The sequence below is a fragment of the Pongo pygmaeus genome, chromosome X (assembly GCF_028885625.2).
Source record: "Pongo pygmaeus isolate AG05252 chromosome X, NHGRI_mPonPyg2-v2.0_pri, whole genome shotgun sequence".
Classification (NCBI taxonomy): Eukaryota; Metazoa; Chordata; class Mammalia; order Primates; family Hominidae; genus Pongo; species Pongo pygmaeus.
Window position 1 is genome coordinate 158,766,236 of NC_072396.2, and position 17,866 is coordinate 158,784,101.

General features: G+C 55.2%; 1 protein-coding gene across 7 annotated transcripts in view; it reads right to left on the reverse strand.

Moving 5' to 3' along the window:
* PDZD4 (PDZ domain containing 4) overlaps nucleotides 1-17,866 on the reverse strand; it is a 28,827-nt gene that overhangs the window by 3,579 nt on the left and 7,382 nt on the right. For 2 of the 7 annotated variants that reach the window (XM_054472560.2, XM_054472562.1), the window contains exons 2-5: nucleotides 2,605-2,840; nucleotides 1,525-1,615; nucleotides 1,003-1,101; nucleotides 331-393 (exon numbers count right to left, since the gene is read on the reverse strand). In XM_054472560.2, coding sequence (XP_054328535.1) covers nucleotides 331-393; nucleotides 1,003-1,101; nucleotides 1,525-1,615; nucleotides 2,605-2,840 — 489 coding nt within the window. Of the gene's footprint in view, nucleotides 1-330; nucleotides 394-1,002; nucleotides 1,102-1,524; nucleotides 1,616-2,095; nucleotides 2,115-2,141; nucleotides 2,385-2,586; nucleotides 2,841-17,866 lie in introns of those variants that run through there. The other 5 variants (XM_054472559.2, XM_054472561.1, XM_054472563.1 and 2 more) reach the window with 4 other exon arrangements.

Consider the following 17,866-nt stretch of genomic DNA (forward strand, 5'->3'; position numbering starts at 1 on the left):
AAGTGGAAGGTACCAGGGAGAGGGCGGCCTGGCTCTTGCGAGAGCAAATGTGTGCTCAGGAGAGCACGGAGTGGGGCAGAGGGAGAGGGGCCAGGAGGTTTCAGAGCAGCAGGGGCCCTGGATGCCAGCAGATCCCATAGGCACACGGGAGCCACTGGGGCGCGTGGGCAGGAGAGACACGAGACTCAGCCCGGGTTTAGGACACGGCAGGCTGCTGGGCCTCAGGGTTAGCTCTTAGTGGGAGAGAGCTAGGGACTGGCTAAAGAGAGGTGGCTGGGCCGACGGGCACAGTGGGGCCTCAGGCCAGGCCTGCAGCCTGCAAGTGCTCACCTGGATGATGCGGTCTCCCTCACGGATCCGGCCGTCTTTGGCTGCAATGCTGTTGGGATTTACCTGCAGGACACACGCATCTTGGGGACTTGGTGCCTAACATGCCCTTTCCGTAGAAGGGGGCAGGCTCACCTCACAGGCCCCCAAAGCAAGCTGAAGGCTCTCTGGCTCCCCTTCCAGCTCCGAGCCCCAGGAAGCAGGGGCAGAGGCTGTGGAGTAGTCGCCTCTCCCGGCCCCTGCCCCTGGCGTTCCTAGGCTCTTCTGCACGGAAGCCTGTGCTTTTGGTCAGCCCTGGGCGTTGGTGGGAAGTAGGACATTGTCCATCTGGAAGGGTGGCTTTAGTGGGATGCTACTAGTAGGGAGGTGAGCGAGGGGCCATCCCCCTCCTGGGGCTACACAGACATCTGCCCAAGACGGGTTCGGGAAAAGGCTAGACAGCAACCCTGTTGCTAGTTCTCAGGCCCATCTGCTGTCCCACCCGGGCACAGGCCTCTTTCTGCAGATGACTACCTCACTGGACAGTGGCTGAAGCCGTCGACTATCATCGCCTCACCACGCAGCACCCTAGCTGTGATGCCCTGTCTCTGGTAGCTGAGACCTTACGGGCAGCCTCTGAGCCACAGGCAGGCCACGTGGAGGGGCCTCGGGGCTGGGGCATACCCGTCTGCATACCTCTCCGACATAAATGCCCAGGTCCTCCTCGTCGTCCGTGCGGTAGCAAACCATCAGGCCCAGCTTGTCCCGGTGGCTGCTTTTATACAGCTCCACCTCCTGCCACGAGGGGTCCGGGAGGAAGCAGAGGTAGAAAGCCCCAGAAATGCGTGAGTGAGGGAGCAGGCAGCACAGCCCAGCCCCTCAGCCCACAGCCCCTCAGCTTCCTCTGGAGCCCCCTGAGCTCAGTTTCCAGCCCCCGCTTTGAGGGTCTCTCTTACCATCCCACGTGGCGCATGTACTCAGTGGTCTCCCTCCCAGGAAATGCACGAGGCACACACAGGCACAGGACACAGAAGACAGACGTGCATGGGACGTGGACTCACCGACATGGACGGAACACGTAACCTCACCCGCACCCTCCCTGACTCAGCCAGATGCGTGCCGGGAGGGCCATGGGGTTAGGCCTGGGCAGGAAGGCATACAGGCGTCGGGGCAGCTCCCGCAGCTGGCTGCGGACCCTGGCCTGGCCACCCGGCTCACCTCATACTCCAGCTCATCCAAGCGGTCTGCCTCCTGCGGGCCGCCCTCCATAAACTCCGCCGGGTCATAATACTCATGGCTGATGGGGGGGCTGCCCAGGAGAAGGTGGGGGTCAGACCAGCTGGCCATCCTCTCACACCTCAGCCCCAGCTCCCAGGCAGGCCGATCCCAGCGTGCCTGGCACGGAGACCTGCTCTGCTTGTGCTCTCAAGGGTGGGTGGCCCAGCTGCCTCCTGCAGAGCCCCTTCCTGGGCAACATGCAGCCATGCAAAGACCGGGGACACTTCTCGCACCTGAGTGTGCAGCATCCACGCAGAGGACCTGCGCATGCCTGTAGCGTTCCCATCCCCCAGACCAGACTCCTCCAACCACGCCAGCTGGCAGGGACCAACTTCTCCAATCTCCGGGTGCCCACTCACCCGCCCAGCACTGGCCCCACTCATGCAACGCCCCCAGGAGTTATCCAGGCCCTGGAGGACTTCTGCAGAGCAGAGGGGGGCCCACCCTACCTCCAGGGGCTGCCCTCCTGGCCCCAAAACTAAGGTTGGCTGCTCATGGCCCTGTGGCCTACCTCCCCGCAGCCCGGGCTAAGATTAGCAGAATGAGGCAGCGCTCACGCGGTCATGAGCCACCAGGCCTGGATGAAAGGCCCTTCTTCCGGTCGGGCCAAAGAAAGAAGCTGAAGAGATGGAGGAAATTCAGAGCAGGTAGAGGAATGAGACAGACAAGGGATGCAAGAAGATTCAAGGAGTGATGCTTGTGAGGCAGCAGAGGAGAGAGGATGGAGGAGGAGGAGCTGAGGCCCTCAACCCTGGCACTTCCGACAGCGACGTCCGGGACAGGAGGGTCCTCCCTCGGCCCTGGGGGTAGATACAACGGGGCGCCTGCTGGAGCCCAGCCCAAGGCTAGAGGCCTGGAGGTTTTGGAGCCCTTGGGTACCACGGTCAGCTCTGGAGGCCGAGGGGCCTGCTTCCTGCCCGAGAGGGTGGCGTGCGGATGGCCGCCCCAGGTGGCCTGCCCTCTCTGGAGGCAGGGCCCGGGGCCCTCCTGAGGGCGACTCACAGCTCAGAGAGGACGTACGGCTCCAGGATGACCATGGGTGGGGTGGGCGGACGCAGCTTGCCCAGCGCCATGATATGCTCGAAGGTGATGTCGGTCTGAGTGCCACTGTCCACCAGCTGCAGGTCGTGACAGGAGCTGTCCCCCCGGAGGCGGGGGCTGCGTCTCAGCACCTGGATCACCAGGGGCTCCTTGGAGGAGCGCAGGGCCTGCAGAGTTTGCTCCTGAGACAGCTTGGAGAGCTCCTTCCCGTTCACCTGCGGCAGAGACACGCCTCCGTAAGAACCCTCAAAGGCCTGCTCCTCCCCTCTGAGGTCAAGGCAGAGGCCCTAGCTGGCAGGACCTGGGCTGACAACCAGCACCCCAATCCACTCAAGCAAGGAATCTGCTGTCTGCAGCCCTGGCTACCTTTGGTGCCCCTGTTCCCAGGCAAGCCCCACTGCTCAGCCTTCATCCCACTGAAGGCCAGCTGGGGATCACCAAGTCACACCAAGGACTGGGGGACCCGGCCTCTGTGCACTGGGTCTGGAGGCTGTGATACCGCCCTACAACGTCCTCCAGACACTGCTTGAGCTCTCCTGGCCTCTCCCCATCCAGACCCACTTCTTTCTAGGGCGTCACTGAGGCCAGAGCTAGCATGAAGATCCCATTGAGTTCCTTGGCAATGACTGGACCATAACAGCCAACACTCAGTGAGCATCTGTGTTGTGCTCATTCAGCATCAAGCAAGAAGATGACCTTGACTCTTCAGATGAGCTCAGTCTCTCAACAAATGTCTACTCACTAGGGAGGGCCAGGGTCAGGTTGCGGGACAAGTAGGAAGATGCCTAAAGATATGGTGTTGTGTCCTCAACAGTGACAACTGACTTGCCCAAGAGAAAAGGTCTTGACGTACAAGAAGCCCCCTGGAACTGCAAAGTAGCCTAAAAGAGGTGCCAAGAAAGTGGTCCTTATAAAGCCACCACTAGGCCGGGTGCAGTGGCTCACGCCTGTAATCCCAGCACTTTGGGAGGCCAAGGTGGGCAGATCACGAGGTCAGGAGATCGAGACCACCCTGGCTAATACGGTGAAATCCCGTCTCTACTAAAAATACAAAAAATTAGCCGGGCGTGGTGGTGGGCGCCTGTAGTCCCAGCTCCTCGGGAGACTGAGGCAGGAGAATGGCGTGAACCCAGGAGGTGGAGCTTGCAGTGAGCCGAGATCACACCACTGCACTCCAGCTTGGGTGACAGAGCGAGACTCCATCTCAAAGAAAAAAAAATGCCACCACTGTTTTTTGGGCACGTGCCATGTGCTACATTCTGGGAAAGACCCCTGATGTGGGTCCCCACAAAATCCTAACCCCCAACAACCTTGAGGGAGATGCCATTATTGCAGATGAGGAAACCATGTCAGCAAGCTCAGCAAGGTTGCGGCACTGAGTCAAGGTCATGAGCTAGGACAGGCTGCCCGGTGGCCAGAAGGAGGGGTCGGGGAGGAGGAGGCCATCAGGGGCCAGGGCCCAAGGCAGAAGTAGGAACTGAGCAGCTCTGCGGGATGTTGTAGGCATGAAGGAAGGACAATGAAGGGTAGCAGAAGGAAGCCCATTACGCACAGCGCAGGTGGTGGGGCAAGGAGTGCCCACAAGGTCGAAGGCTGCTTCCGCAGCACCCTGGGACAGTATGCTGCGACCTTCAAGTCCTCCTTGGGGAAGGGAGACAAGTAGAGAAGGGACGAATGACTAAGGACCAAGAAGGACTGAACAGACTCCAGAAGAATTCAGGGCACGTGCCATGGGGCCAGCAAGGGTCAGCAGGAAGCACTTCTAGGAGGAGGCAGCTCTCCAGGCAGGCGTGCAGGGTCTCCTCATGGGCTCAGCGGCTTGTGGAAGGGCTGTTCTGGGCCTGGGGAGGCTACACACTAGCATTATGCCCAAATGGCTATGCCCCGCGGGTGAGCGTGGGGACAGACCTTACCCACAGCTAAGGGAGCACATGGCTGGCCATGCATGCCTTGGCGGGAGCGGGGAAGGCATCTGGAGCAGGGGACACCTGGCCTCCATCAGGCAAAGGGAACAGGGCCAAGAAAAGACCCAGGGAGGCTGGTTTGCAGTTGGAAGCAAAGCCCCCAGTCAGCACAGAGAGGGCAGGGCGAGGAGACCCAGAGTCCACCTAGGGATGGAGCAGGCTGGGAACTTGTGCCAGATGAGAGGGCAGAAGGGCCCTGGGCGTGGGCGCAGGTGGCTGCGCCTGCACAGAGCCCTCTGCTTTTCCGAGTTGTGCGAATATTAGCAAGTTTACAAGAACTCTCTGTCCTGCATTCTCACGGCGGCTCCTCCCTCCCCGGGTTTCTCACAGAGATGTCAATTCCGACGGCAAAATCTTGTCTTAGTGCCTGCAATACAGTAGAACCACTGATGTAGGAGTCTTTTGGGGAAGACAGCTATCTCAGGAGAGCCCAGCTTGTCCTCGGAACCCCTGTGGCCTCAGCAGCGGCTCCTGCGTTACCTTTTTTCTATTTGACTATGTCCTTGTAGATAATCATTGAAGTTTTCTATGTCTCCCTTCTCCCCAAAATTTTCATACTCTGAAAAGAGCTTTTTGTCAAAATCAGTTTTGTCCAATTAGAAAAGAAACATAGTTCATTTTTTTGTTTTTTGGGGGGCTTTTTTGTTGTTGTTGAGATGGAGTCTTGCTGTGTTGCCTAGGCTGGGGTGCAGTGGCACGATCTTGGCTCACTGCAACCTCCACCTCCCGGGCTCAAGCAATTCTCCTGCCTCTGCCTCCCAAGTAGCTGGGACTACAGGTGTGTGCCACCACACCCAGCTTTTTTTTTTTTTTTTTTTTAAAGACAGAGTCTTGCTCTGTCATCAGGCTGAAGTGCAGTGGCACAATCTTGGCTCACTGCAACCTCTGCCTCCTGGGTTCAAGTGATTCTCCTGCCTCAGCCTCCCCAATAGCTAGGATTACAGGCACCCACCACCATGCCTGGATAATTTTTGTATTTTTAGTAGAGATGGGTTTTCACTGTGTTGGCCAGGATGGTCTTGAACTCCTGACCTCAAGTAATCCTCCTGCCTCAGCCTCCCAAAGTGCTGGGATTATAGGCATGAGCCACCGCACCTGGCCATGCGGCCTGTTTCCTTCCAGTCTGTTTTCTATTTTTGCAGCTGCAGGCCCCTTAAGGTCCATCCACACCAACATACCAGTGGACCCTCATGTTCATCACATCAGTAAGGGTGGCTTTGATTTTTTATTATAAAGAATGTGGCAAAGACACATTCTGGAGTCCATTTTGTACATTTTTCATACTTAAATCTTTGTGTAACCAGTGGTTGTCAAGGTGCAGAAAATTTCTTGAGGTGGAATTTCTGGATCAAATACTATAAAGGAAACAGCTTTCAGCCAAGAAGGTATTTGTTGGAAGACCATAAGAATGTCAGTCAGGACAGGGCATGCTGTGCTTGGTGGAGGGGCTGCAGTTAGAAAGGCAGGATGGAAGAGGGTGGGCGGCAGCAGAGTGTGGGTTCGGGAAGGCTGTAGACAAAGGGACATGATGGAATGGCCTCGACACTCTCAGCAGCAGTGGCTAGAGCCAACTGAAGCTGGGAAATTTGGAAGCCAGTTGTCAAACACAGCAATTATTGGTATTTTAACCATAGAAATGTACAGGTAACTGAATGATATTAACAACAAAAGCAATAAATCCTCGGAACACATCACTGTCTAATTATCTTACTACACTTTTCTGTCATCTGTGCTTTTGGGGTTATTCACATCTGGTGTGGGAGATGGGAATACTCTGTGATGGTGTGTGCATTCCCCCCACTCCAAGTTCAGTGACATCACAGTGGTGGCTTGAAATCGGCTATAGTGGCAGCATTTACACCAGGGAAATTGGCAAATTTTCCAAATCAGGGCTTTTTGTCTGGGAACATTTACCAGCTTACCACTGCCCTTGAGGAGAAGCCAACACAAAAGCGGAAGGGCTCGGAGCTGTCCTCAGGGTTTCTTCCTGAACTCCCGGGGCAGGACAGCAAGCAGGCAGTGGGATGCTCAGGTGACAGAGATGACAGAGAACGCAGGAATGCCTTTCTACCCGGAATCATTACCGAACAGCAGTGTTGCTATGGAAACTGAGGAGAGCTTGCTGGGCGGGCTGGTGGAGGCTGGGATGTCAAGAGGGGGATGGGCGTGGGCACAGCCTCAGCACCTCAGATCAGCAGCAATCAGAGTGATCACCTGTGACAGCCAGGCAGGTCTTTGGGTGGAAGCCATGGGCTCCTGAAGCCTTCTCGCTCTCTCTTTCCTCCTCATCAGGTCATGCTGGACCCCCAAGGAAGAAATGAGGCAACAAGGTGGGAAAATATGGGGCCATGAGCAAAGAGGTATAGGGCCAGGCACATGGTAAGGAGCCACATTGTGGCCCTTCTGATGACAGCAGCTCTTCCTGTCCTGCTCAGAGCCCTGCCCCCCCACCCCATCCCCAACCATCCTGAGGTAGCACACTGGTAAAGCCACCCCTGTAATGCCCCAACCCTCGGATTGCCTACTCGACCACTCCAGTCTCTAAAAGGTACAAACACTCAACATGGCCAACCCCAGGCTTGCTTCCCGCCAGACTCTTCCTCCTGCCCCACCTGCAGACGTTTCCACACCCTGGGAGCTCACCCCACTAAGACAGAAGACCTAGTCCAAGCCCTGGCCAAGCAATTCCAATTGGACCAAAGACCTACAGGGACAAAGCAAAGCAAGAGAACAATATCTCTATGGTGTGGGATAGAGATGAAATTCTCAATATTTCAAATAGGGAAGCAATAATGGAAGAGATGTAAAACTTCTAGACGACAAAAGACACCCTAAACACAGTAAAAAGGCGGGCTCAGAGGAGAGCCTTACAATGCATGGACCTCATAATGGGTTTTCCAGAATATGCGAAGAATTCCTACAACACAACAAGAAAACACAGACACAAACAACTCAAGAAGAACATGGGCAAAGGATATCAACAGGTGCTCAGGACAAAGGGGACCCACTAGCAAGCACTTGGAGCCATGAGATGAGAGAAGATGCCCTTCAGAACCACCACCAGGAGGACCAGGAGGATGTGGCCATGAAGGCCACAGTGGCCAAACACCAGGGACAGCCCAAAGGTCTGCCAGCGGTCGAACAAACAATTCCTGGTATTCTACATGTGCGGTTAATGGAGGCGCACATGCTTATTCATGGTATGTACTTGGTGGAAAACACGGCAGAGAGGCAAGCAGATGAAGTGCGTAGGGGATGGGTGGGCACAGGCGGCTTCAATCTGCCTTTAATACCTTCTTCGAGGAAAAACGCTCAGGCCAACAGGGCCCACATCAAGGCTGGGTGGCAGTGCTGGTGCTAAGTGACGCGAGATGATGCCCCATACTTCTCCAGATGCTACAGCAAGTCCAGGAGGCCTCAAGGTACCCAGGCCGGAGCTCAGCCTTTTATGTGTGATTGTCTAATTACCTCCCTTTCATTAGACTACAGACCCCAAGAGGGCTTCACCCTGAGTTCTACTTCCATCCCAACTCCTAACAGTTTGCTGAAGATAAAAGTTTAATATGTTTCTTGGCTGAATTAAAATTTTATATATTTCCGTAATTTGTTGAATATGTATTAAGGACCTGTAATTTATCTGATCTACCTTTTAAAAAATAATAATAATAAGAGACGGGGTTTCACCATGTTGCCCAGGCTAGTCTCGAACTCCTGGGCTCAAGCCATCTGCTTAGTCCTCCCAAAGTGTTGGGATTACAGGCATGACCCAGCCCCTGGGCCTGATGTATCCGGACTCTACTAAAATACAAAAATTGCCCAGCACGGAGGCTCACGCCTGTAATCCCAGCACTTTGGGAGGCCAAGGCAGGCAGATCACCTGAGGTCAGGAGTTCAAGACCAGCCTAGCCAACACAGTGAAACCCCGTCTCAACTAAAAATACAAAAATTAGCTGGGCATGGTGGTGCACGCCTGTAACCTCAGCTACTTGAGAGGCTGAGGCAGGAGAATCACTTGAACCTGGGAGGTGGAGGCTGCAGTGAGCTGAGATTGCACCACTGCACTCCAGCCTGGGCAACAGAGTCAGACTCCATCCACCCCCACCCCTCCAAAAAAAAATTCTCCTTCATCAAGGGCAAGCTTCTCTCCTTTGGAACAATCCAGAAGAAATCCACTTTGCTTCTAGTATGGGGAGAATGGGGATTGTTGACTGAGCTCATTATCGGAAAACTCTCACTATTGAATGTTTCCTTCATTGAGAGCAACCTCCCTCCTTTGGAACAATCCAGAAGAAACCCACTTTATCTTGCAACACTTCATGTACCTGAAGCCCACTCAAATGCCCCTTGTCCCCCCTCGCCCAGGTTCCCAGCGACTCTGAGCGACTCCCAGCGAAGATGAGATGACCCAGGTTCTCATCTTCTCCAGTGCTCCCGTGCCATCCTGACCACATGCTGGGCATCATGCTTCACCTTAGCGAGGCCACCCTGTGGCAGTCAACCCTGTTGATTGGGTAGTGAGCTGGGAGCCAAGCAAACCCTCAAAGCCTGTTCACAAAGACCCCTCCTCCATCCCGTGCTAGCACAATAGATTTTGTACAAATTTTCGCATTTCCTTTCAAATAATCGAAGTGCTCAGAGCGCCACACTGAGGAGGCAGAGGAGCACAAAGATGAAAATACAAGTCCCTGGCACTCAGCTGCCCCGGGGAGTGCAGCAGCCTGTGAGCACACCACGGCTCAGCCAGGGGCTTGACATGCCCCATGGCGACTCTTCAGCACACAGGTCTACTTCCTTCCTGATTTGCTGCCAAGATGGGCCCAAGAGGGCTGACTCTAGGACTGCAGCTCCAATCTCAACCACAGTTGACATGAAAGTCCTTAATTTCCACCATGGTCCCTGCTCTGAACAGGGGACTCAAGCCTTAGCAGGGCCCCTCTGCCTGAATGTGGCCCAAGTGGCCCTCACATCCTGCTTGGGACAGCCCAGTTCCCCTTTGCACACTGAGAGCACTCACCGCCCCAGGTCCCCTGCAAGCCCAGTTCCTCCTCCCAGCCGACCCCATCGCCCTTTCTAGACACACTTAGTCTGAATCTTACCCCAGAGTGTAAAGTGGTCAACTTTCTGGAGAAGAATTTGTCAATAACTATAAAAACCCTTGAAAACGTTCATGGTAGCCTTTGATCCGGTCAATGTGCTCTAAGTAATTTAGTCTAAAATAGTAATAATAATAATGGATATTACATGAATTTAATTACAAGGACGTTTACAATTTAATTACAAGGCTGTGGGCTCCAGGTCGGGGAGGGGACCTGGCGGCCTGGAAGGGGACCTGGGGAAGGAGGAATGAAGCACAGGCCCCACCCCTCCAGAGGAGGTGGCCCCAGGCCTTCCCCAGGGAACCCTGGGAAGCTGGTTCTTTCTGGAAGGCTGCAGAAGGGCCTGGCCATGGGTCCTGGAGGCCACTTGGGCTAGGCGGGCCTCAGGCCAGGAGGACTGAGCTATGCGCCCTCCCCACAGCGCAGCCCCTCTGCACACACCCCCCAACTGGTCCCTCTAAGACTTGCAGAAAGGGCTCTGAGTGGCCGAGCTGTGGCCCCTGATCTCCCAGCCCAGCATCTGAGCAGAAGAGGACAGGAGCTGGGGCACTGATCGCCCCAGGCCCCGGCCGGCAGGGTGGGGGCCAGGGCCGGCAGGATCCCGGGTTGGGCTGCCTTCCGAGGGAGCCGGTGCCCACCCAGCGGCCTGCAGCCCAAGGCAGGGAAAGGCACCGCCACCCCCAGCCCCTCGGTGTGAGCAAGACCCCCAGCTGGTGTGTCCTCACCCACCAGTGGGGTTCCCAGGCCTGTCGGGGGCTCGGTGGTGGGCCTGGATGCTAGGGGGGGCAACGTGGGGCAGGGACCAAGCTCTCCCGCCCACAGATGAGTGGGAGGGGGTCTTGGTGGGCATGGGAAGACCTTTCCAACAATCAGGGGTGTTGGGGGGTGAGCAAGGCAGGGGACGGGCCCTGGCAGGTGGGGCACCAGGGGCCCCGGGACTGGGGCTAGGCCTATGGGTGGGGCGTGTGCTGGGGATTCTGTGGGCCGAGGACACGTGACTTCCGGGCAGGCTACAGATGGTGTGGGGTGGGCCCGGGAAGCACGGGAGATGAGGGAAGGGGGGGAGTCCTGCCCCACCTGCCCTGGGCAGGGTGCCCCATAGGAAAGGAGTGCCAAGGAGCTGAAGGGAGAGACAGTGGACTGCATGGGGAGCAGAGGGTGTGAGGTGGTCGGATCCAGAACACACCCCCCATCCTGTTCCGCTCCCCAAGGGGCTTGGTTGGAAGGTGGGAGGGGACAGAGACAAATTTGCCTGGGTGGGTAGAGTGGTCAGGACAGCCTCTCTGGGTTGGTGACACTTGAGCTGAGACCTAAATGATGACAAGAAACCAGCCATGCTTCCTTCCTTGTAGCTAAGGGAGCTCCCAGGAGAACAGGCTTGTAGGGACCAGATCAGCAGGCAATGGCAGTGGTCCAGACCACAGATGATGGTGGCATGACCCCAGGGGTGGCAGTAGAGGTGGTGGGATGTGGTCAGAGTCAGCTTGGGTTTTAGAGGTAGGCTGCCAGGACCTGCTGTTGGGCTGGGGGCAAGGGACAGTGAGGGCTTGAAGAAGACATCGAATAAGCGCAGGAAAAGACGTGTCAGCACGGGCCAGTACGCACAGAGGAAACGCACACCCAAACCACAGTGAGATACCGCCGCACACCACAAGGAGGCCGAAATCAGTGAAAGGAAGCACGAGTATTGGAGAGGACGCGGGGACCCTGGAGCCTCACGCCTTGCTGCTGGGCATGTAAAATAGTGCAGCTAGGGAAGCAGTCTGGTGGCTCCTCACAAGGTTAGGTGTAGCTTATGTATATGACCCAACAATCCCCAAAGAACTGAGAACAGGCGTGCAAAGAAAACTTATACTCAAATGCTCACAGCAGAGTATCCATAGTTGAGAACAGGCATGCAAAGAAAACTTATACTCAGATGCTCACAGCAGAGTATCCATAGTAACCAAGACTCAGAGGCAACCCGTGTCCACCAGTGGATGAATGGATGAGCACAACATGGTACACCCATCCCGACATAAAAAGAATGAAAGACCGGCACACACGACTGCATGAGCACAGTCTAGCCAAGGCAAAGAGGCAGACAGAAAGCAGATGAATTGTTGCCAGGACCTGGAGGAAGGGGGGCCTGGGGAGTCACTGCTGAGGGGTATGAGGTCCCTTTTGGGGCGATGAACCTGTTCTGGAACTAGACAGTGGCCACGGCTGCACAACATTGAGAACAGACTAAAAGTCACTAGTGGTAAATGTTATGTTATGCGTATTTTACCACAAGAAAACATAAAATTGCCACACAGGACCACAAGGACCAGGGGTATCCTCACAGCAGTGAGGAAGACCGAGGAAGGAAGGACTCAGGGATTAGGCCCAGGGCAGGGAATGGAAGGTTTTTATCTCTAGCTTGAACTTCCCGAGGCATGTGGACATCTCCAGTGCCCCACTCCAAATACGTCTGGCCCAAGTCCAAGTCAGCTAACTGGGTGGCATGTGACCATTGCTGTTCAATTAAACTAGGAATTTTTCTTTATTTAAAATCATGAGATGACGGCCGGGCACGGTGGCTCAAGCCTGTAGTCCCAGCACTTTGGGAGGCCGAGACGGATGGATCACTTGAGGTCAGGAGTTCGAGACCAGCTTGGCCAACATGGCGAAACCTTATCTCTACGAAAAATACAAAAATTAGCAGGGCATGGTGGCAGACACCTCTAATCCCAACTACTTGGGAGGCTGAGGCAGGAGAACCACTGGAACCCGGGAGGTGGAGGTTGCAGTGAGCCGAGATCACACCACTGTACTCCAGCCTGGGCAACAGAGCAAGACTCCGTCTCAAACAAAAAAAAATCATGAGATGAAGCTGGGCATGGTGTCTCGCTCCTGTAGCCCCAAGCGGTGGAGGAGGTAGGGGGCAGGCAGTAGGGCTAAGGCAAGAGGATCACCTGAGCATTGGGATGTCAAGGCTGCAGTGAGCCATGATTGTGCCACTCCACTCCAGCCTGAGCAACAGACTGAGACCCTGTCTCAAAAATAATAAAAATTTGAAAAGAAATAAATAAAAATTTAAAAAGCAAAAGCATGCGATGGAGGAGCTCACCTAGGGAGTGAATGTAGACAAGAACAGGAGAGGCCCAAGGAGAGTCCTGGGGCACCCTGACACTGCGCCGGTTGGGGAGAGAGACTAGGAAGTCCCGGGAGGGAAGCCGAGGAGCAGCTCAATGCACTGGGTCGGAGCCCGGGAGGGGAGGGCGAAGGTGGGACCTCTGGATTTGCTAAAAGGTGGGAGGGGGCCGGGTGGGGAAGCTCGACCTGCATCGACACAGCCTTCCGGAGCTTTTTACAGAGAAGGAACAGGTTGGGTTTTCAGGGACATCAGAGGGGCGGCTGAATACCGATGGAAGAGCGATTCTCAAGGCCAGGGAAAGTGCTGGCACCGCTTTCCCCGCATGAGGGGGACATGTGGGCAGGGGAGGGGGACACAGGGACAGGGGAGGGGGCAACACGGGGCAGGCGAGGCAGGCATGACGCGAAGTCGGCCCCACGGGCAGTCGCTGTGGGGCGGCAATCTCCCGCTGGGCAAGGGACTGGCAGGCCTTAGGGGACCGGGAAGCGGGGCGCCCTAGGCGGCGAGGGCGGGGCCCCAGGCGCGCTCGCCCCGCCCCCTGAGCCCGGAGCCGCAGACAAAGAGCGCGCCGCGACGGCGGCGGGGTGGCTGCGGCCGCGGGAGCAGGGCGGACCACACTCGTCCCTGCGCCGCCACGCTGGTGGCTGCACTGGCAGGACTCCTGCCCGCCCGCCCCGCCAAACGCGTCGGAGGCTGAGCTCTGTTTCCCGGCCCTGCCCCAGGCACCCTCCTGCACCCAGCGGTGGCAGGCGCACAGCCGGCTGGAGCGCGACGCCCTCTTGCTGATCAGGAATCTCTGGGAAGCGGAGAAGAGAGGCCGGAGAGGCTAAGAAAACAGTTGTGGCCTGGGAGACTCGCGATCCCAAGTGCTTGTCACACGGCGCCTGCGACCCCTTTCACTCTCGCTGGCAACGCGCGGGATGGGAGCCACATCACTTCCAGGGGCCCCCCTGGCTGCCACGCGGCGGGGCTGCCACCTTCGGACTCCCCTTACCCCACTGCTGTGGAGTAGGAAACAGGCTGGGGAAGGACAGAGACAGGAAGTCATCCTCTGCCCCGGGCGGAGCTCTGACCCACCTGCTGGCTCTCAGCTCTGCCGTCTGGAGTGTCCAGGACACCTTGGAAGCAGTTGTGACTCTAGCTTCCAGGCCAGGTCAGGCATCAGGGGGTTCCGGGGGATCTCCCAACGAGTAGAGCATCAGAGGAGAAAGGAGAAGCCACAGGCTCACTACATTCACCCACTCAGTGGCCCAGCAAAGTCCCCATTCATGTTTCCCCAGCTCGGGATTTTGAAAATTGTCCACCCACAAGCATGTGGGAACATCTGCAGATTCCCCACACCTTCTCTCGGGGTTTCTACACACACATGTGCAGAAGCATTTGAAAGCAAGATGCCATCAGTTCCATTCTCCGTGGAACCACAACACCCTTAGCACGGAATTCCACACTCATACAATGGGCCAGCCTCACATCTCCCCAGCTGTCTCGCTAACACCCTTATAGCTTTTTTAAAAAATCTAGGATTTGAGGCTGGGCACAGTGGCTCACACCTGTAATCTCAACACTTTGGGAGGCTGAGGAGGGCAGATCACGAGGTCAGGAGTTCGAGACCAGCATGGCCAATATGGTGAAACCCCGTCTTTACTAAAAATACAAAAATTAGCCAGGCGTGGTGGCTTGCACCTGTAGTCCCAGCTACTAGGGAGGCTGAGGCAGGAGAATCGCTTGAACCTGGGAGGCGAAGGAGGTTGCAGTGAGCCGAGATCGTGCCACTGCACTCCAGCCTGGGCAACAGAGCAAGACTCCGTCTCAAAAAAAAAAAAAAAAAAAAAAAAGCGGGGCGTGGTGGTGCAGCCTGTAGTCCCAGCTACTTGGGAGGCTGAGGCAGGAGAATCGATTGAACCCAGGAAGCAGAGGTTGAAGTGAGCTGAGATCACACCATCACACTCCGGCCTGGGCGACACAGAGAGACTCCATCTCAAAAACAAAACAAACAAACAAAAAATCTAGGATTCAATCAAGAAGCACACATATTACATTCGGTTGTTAGGTCTCTAGTTATTATGTCTCCTCTCTAATCTAGAAAAAATATATATATATATATTTGTTTACTTTAATGGGAATGACTTCTTGGAAGAGACCAGTCCTTATAGAATGTGCCAGAGTCTGAATTTGCCTGATTCATTCCCGTGGTGAGATTCAGGCTGAGCGTTTTGACAAGAGCACCTTGCAGGAGATGCTGTATGTCTCCTCCCCAGCCCCACATCTGACGGCTGGCAGGGTCAGGCTGCCCCACTGTTGAAGAGGCTCAGTTTGATCACGTGGTCCAGGTGGCGGCTGCCAGATCTCTCCCCTGTAAAGACGCAGTTTCCCTTCCTGTTTCACAGGTAATTTGGGGTAATATTTGGAGACTTTGTGAATATTCTGTCCCCAACAACCTTACATCTAATGGTTTTGGCATCCAGTGATGATTTTTGCCTGAATTAATTACTGCATTGGTGGCTGCAAAATGTCTCCACCAATGTGTAAGAATTCTAGCAGGGACAAAGAGGTGACAGGCCCGGCAAGTAGCATGGCTGCCCATGCCCCCAACTGTGGCCTCCTGGGCAAGCCACACCACCCGCCTCCATAACTCTGTGCCCACCCTTTCTGCCTGGGGGCAGAAGAGAGAAACATGGGAGGGCTTCATCTCAAAGGCCTTTGAGCAGTTAGTGGGGGGGAGGGGTGTCCGGGTGTCCATGAGAGACATGTATACTGGTAGGGGTGCCGGTGACAGGGAAGGAGGGTCAGTTAGCTGCACATGGCAGGGAAGAACAAGTTATGTCCTGTAAAGCCCCCACGTAGGCAACGACCCCTGGATGTTCTGATTTAATAGGTGTGGGGTGAGGCCTCACCTTGTATTTGTAAAAAAAAAAAAAAAACACAACACCTTACTTCACCATCCATGTTAATGTGGTTTGGGGCGACCATGGATTTACTCCCGGTCCCTACCCAAGGCCCTAGCTACTCACAGCCAGTGGGATCCACATCACCTGGGAGCTTGTGAGAAGTGCAGAACCCCAGGCCCCATGCTGGTGGCTCAGTCAGAAAGTGCACTTTAACAAGGACTTCGGGTGGAGGGTGGCGCTGTACTGACTCAGAGCGCGCCCTGGAGGAACCAGGGCGGACCTCAACGAAGGCCTTCTGCATGAGGCAAGCATCTTTCTTTCCCCTCACTTCCCCTTCCCTCCCCGAAGCCCAGGGTCTGCTGAAGTCTCATCAATCCACCTGGCCCCCACCCTTCTGGGAGAGTGGTGGCCTCTCAGACACCTCCATAGTCCTGGCTCAGAAGCGGAAAGGAGGCCGGGCGTGGTGGCTCACACCTGTAATCCCAGCATTTTGGGAGGCCGAGGCAGGCGGATCACTAGAGGTCAGGAGTTTGAGACCAGCCTGGTCAACATGGTGAAACCCTGTCTCTACTAAAAATACAAAAAGTAGCCAGGCGTGGTGGCAGGTGCCTGTAATCCCAGCTACTCGGGAGGCTGAGGCAGAATTGCTTGAACCCAGGAGGCGAAGGCTGCAATGAGCCGAGATCATAACACTGCACTCTAGCCTGGGTGACAGAGCAAGACTCTGTCTCAAAAAAAAAAAAAAAAAAAACCACACACACACACAGGAAAGAGGGGTGTCCCACACCTTGCACAGGAAAAGCCAACCACTTCCTGAAGCCATCATCAAGATCAACCTTCAGGTACATATTCACAGCTTTCCAGGCACGTGGCCCAGCAACTAAACCCATCCTCTCACCCACCTCGGGCTAACCTGACTGGCTAAGGGCACAGTTCACATCTAGCAACAATCAAAGCAATATTTCCTCTGCAGCGTTTTTCATTCTCAATGCTCCAAGCAGCCATGAGGACAGGCAGAATGCACTGAAAGGGAGGACATCTTGTCCAGCCCCAGGCTGCTCAGCCTTGCCTCCTCTGGCCCAACTCCTGTGCAAAATGACCACATATGCCTCCGCTTTGTTCCCTGTCCATCTGTTTTTTCTTTCTCTCTCTCTCTCTCTCCCTCCCTCTCTCTCTCTCTCTCTTTCTCTCTTTTTCCTTTTTTTCCAGACACAATCTGGCTCCATTGCCCAGGCTAGAGTGCAGTGGTACAATCACGGCTCACAGAAGCCTCCAACTCCTGGGTTCAAGCAGTCCTCCCACTCAGCCTCCCCAGAAGCTGGGACTAGAGGCGCATGCCACTACGCCTGAGCAATTTTTTATTTTTGTAGAGACAAGGTCTCAATATGTTGCCCAGGCTGTCCTAACTAATATTATACTACATCACACTTCTTCAAAACTTGGAGGTCCCTTTCCTGAAATTCTCAGAATAATATTGGACATTCTTCTGTCACTGGGCATTAACTGTGACATACCCAGATGTAAGGCCTTCTCCATATAATTTCCTTTTTCATTATTTTTTATTTTATTTTATTTATTTATTTATTTGAGACAGGGTCTCGTTCTGTCGCCCAGGCTGGAGTGCAGCGGCATGATCTTGGCTGATGCAACCTCCACCAGCTGAGTTCAAGCAATTCTCCTGCCTCAGCCTCCCGGCTGGGACTACAGGTACGTGATGCCCGGCTAATATTTTTTTTTTTTGAGATGGAGTTTCGAGCCCAAGCTGGAGTGCAATGGCGTGATCTTAGCTCACCACAACCTCCGCCTCCCGGATTCAAGCAATTCTCCTGCCTCAGCCTCCCGCGTAGCTGGGATTACAGGCATGTGCCACCATGCCCGGCTAATTTTGTATTTTTAGTAGAGATGGGGTTTCTCTATGTTGGTCAGGCTGGTCTCGGACTCCTGACCTGAGGTGATCCGCCCACCTCAGCCTCCCAAAGTGCTGGGATTACAGGCGTGAGCCACCACGCCTGGTCAATTTTTTGTATTTTTAGTATAGATGGGGTTTCACCATGCTGGCCAGGCTGGTCTCGAACTCCTGACCTCGTGATCCACCCGCCTTGGCCTCCCAAAGTGCTGGGATTACAGGCATGAGCCACTGCGCCCAGCCAATTTCCACTTCTTAATGACCAACTG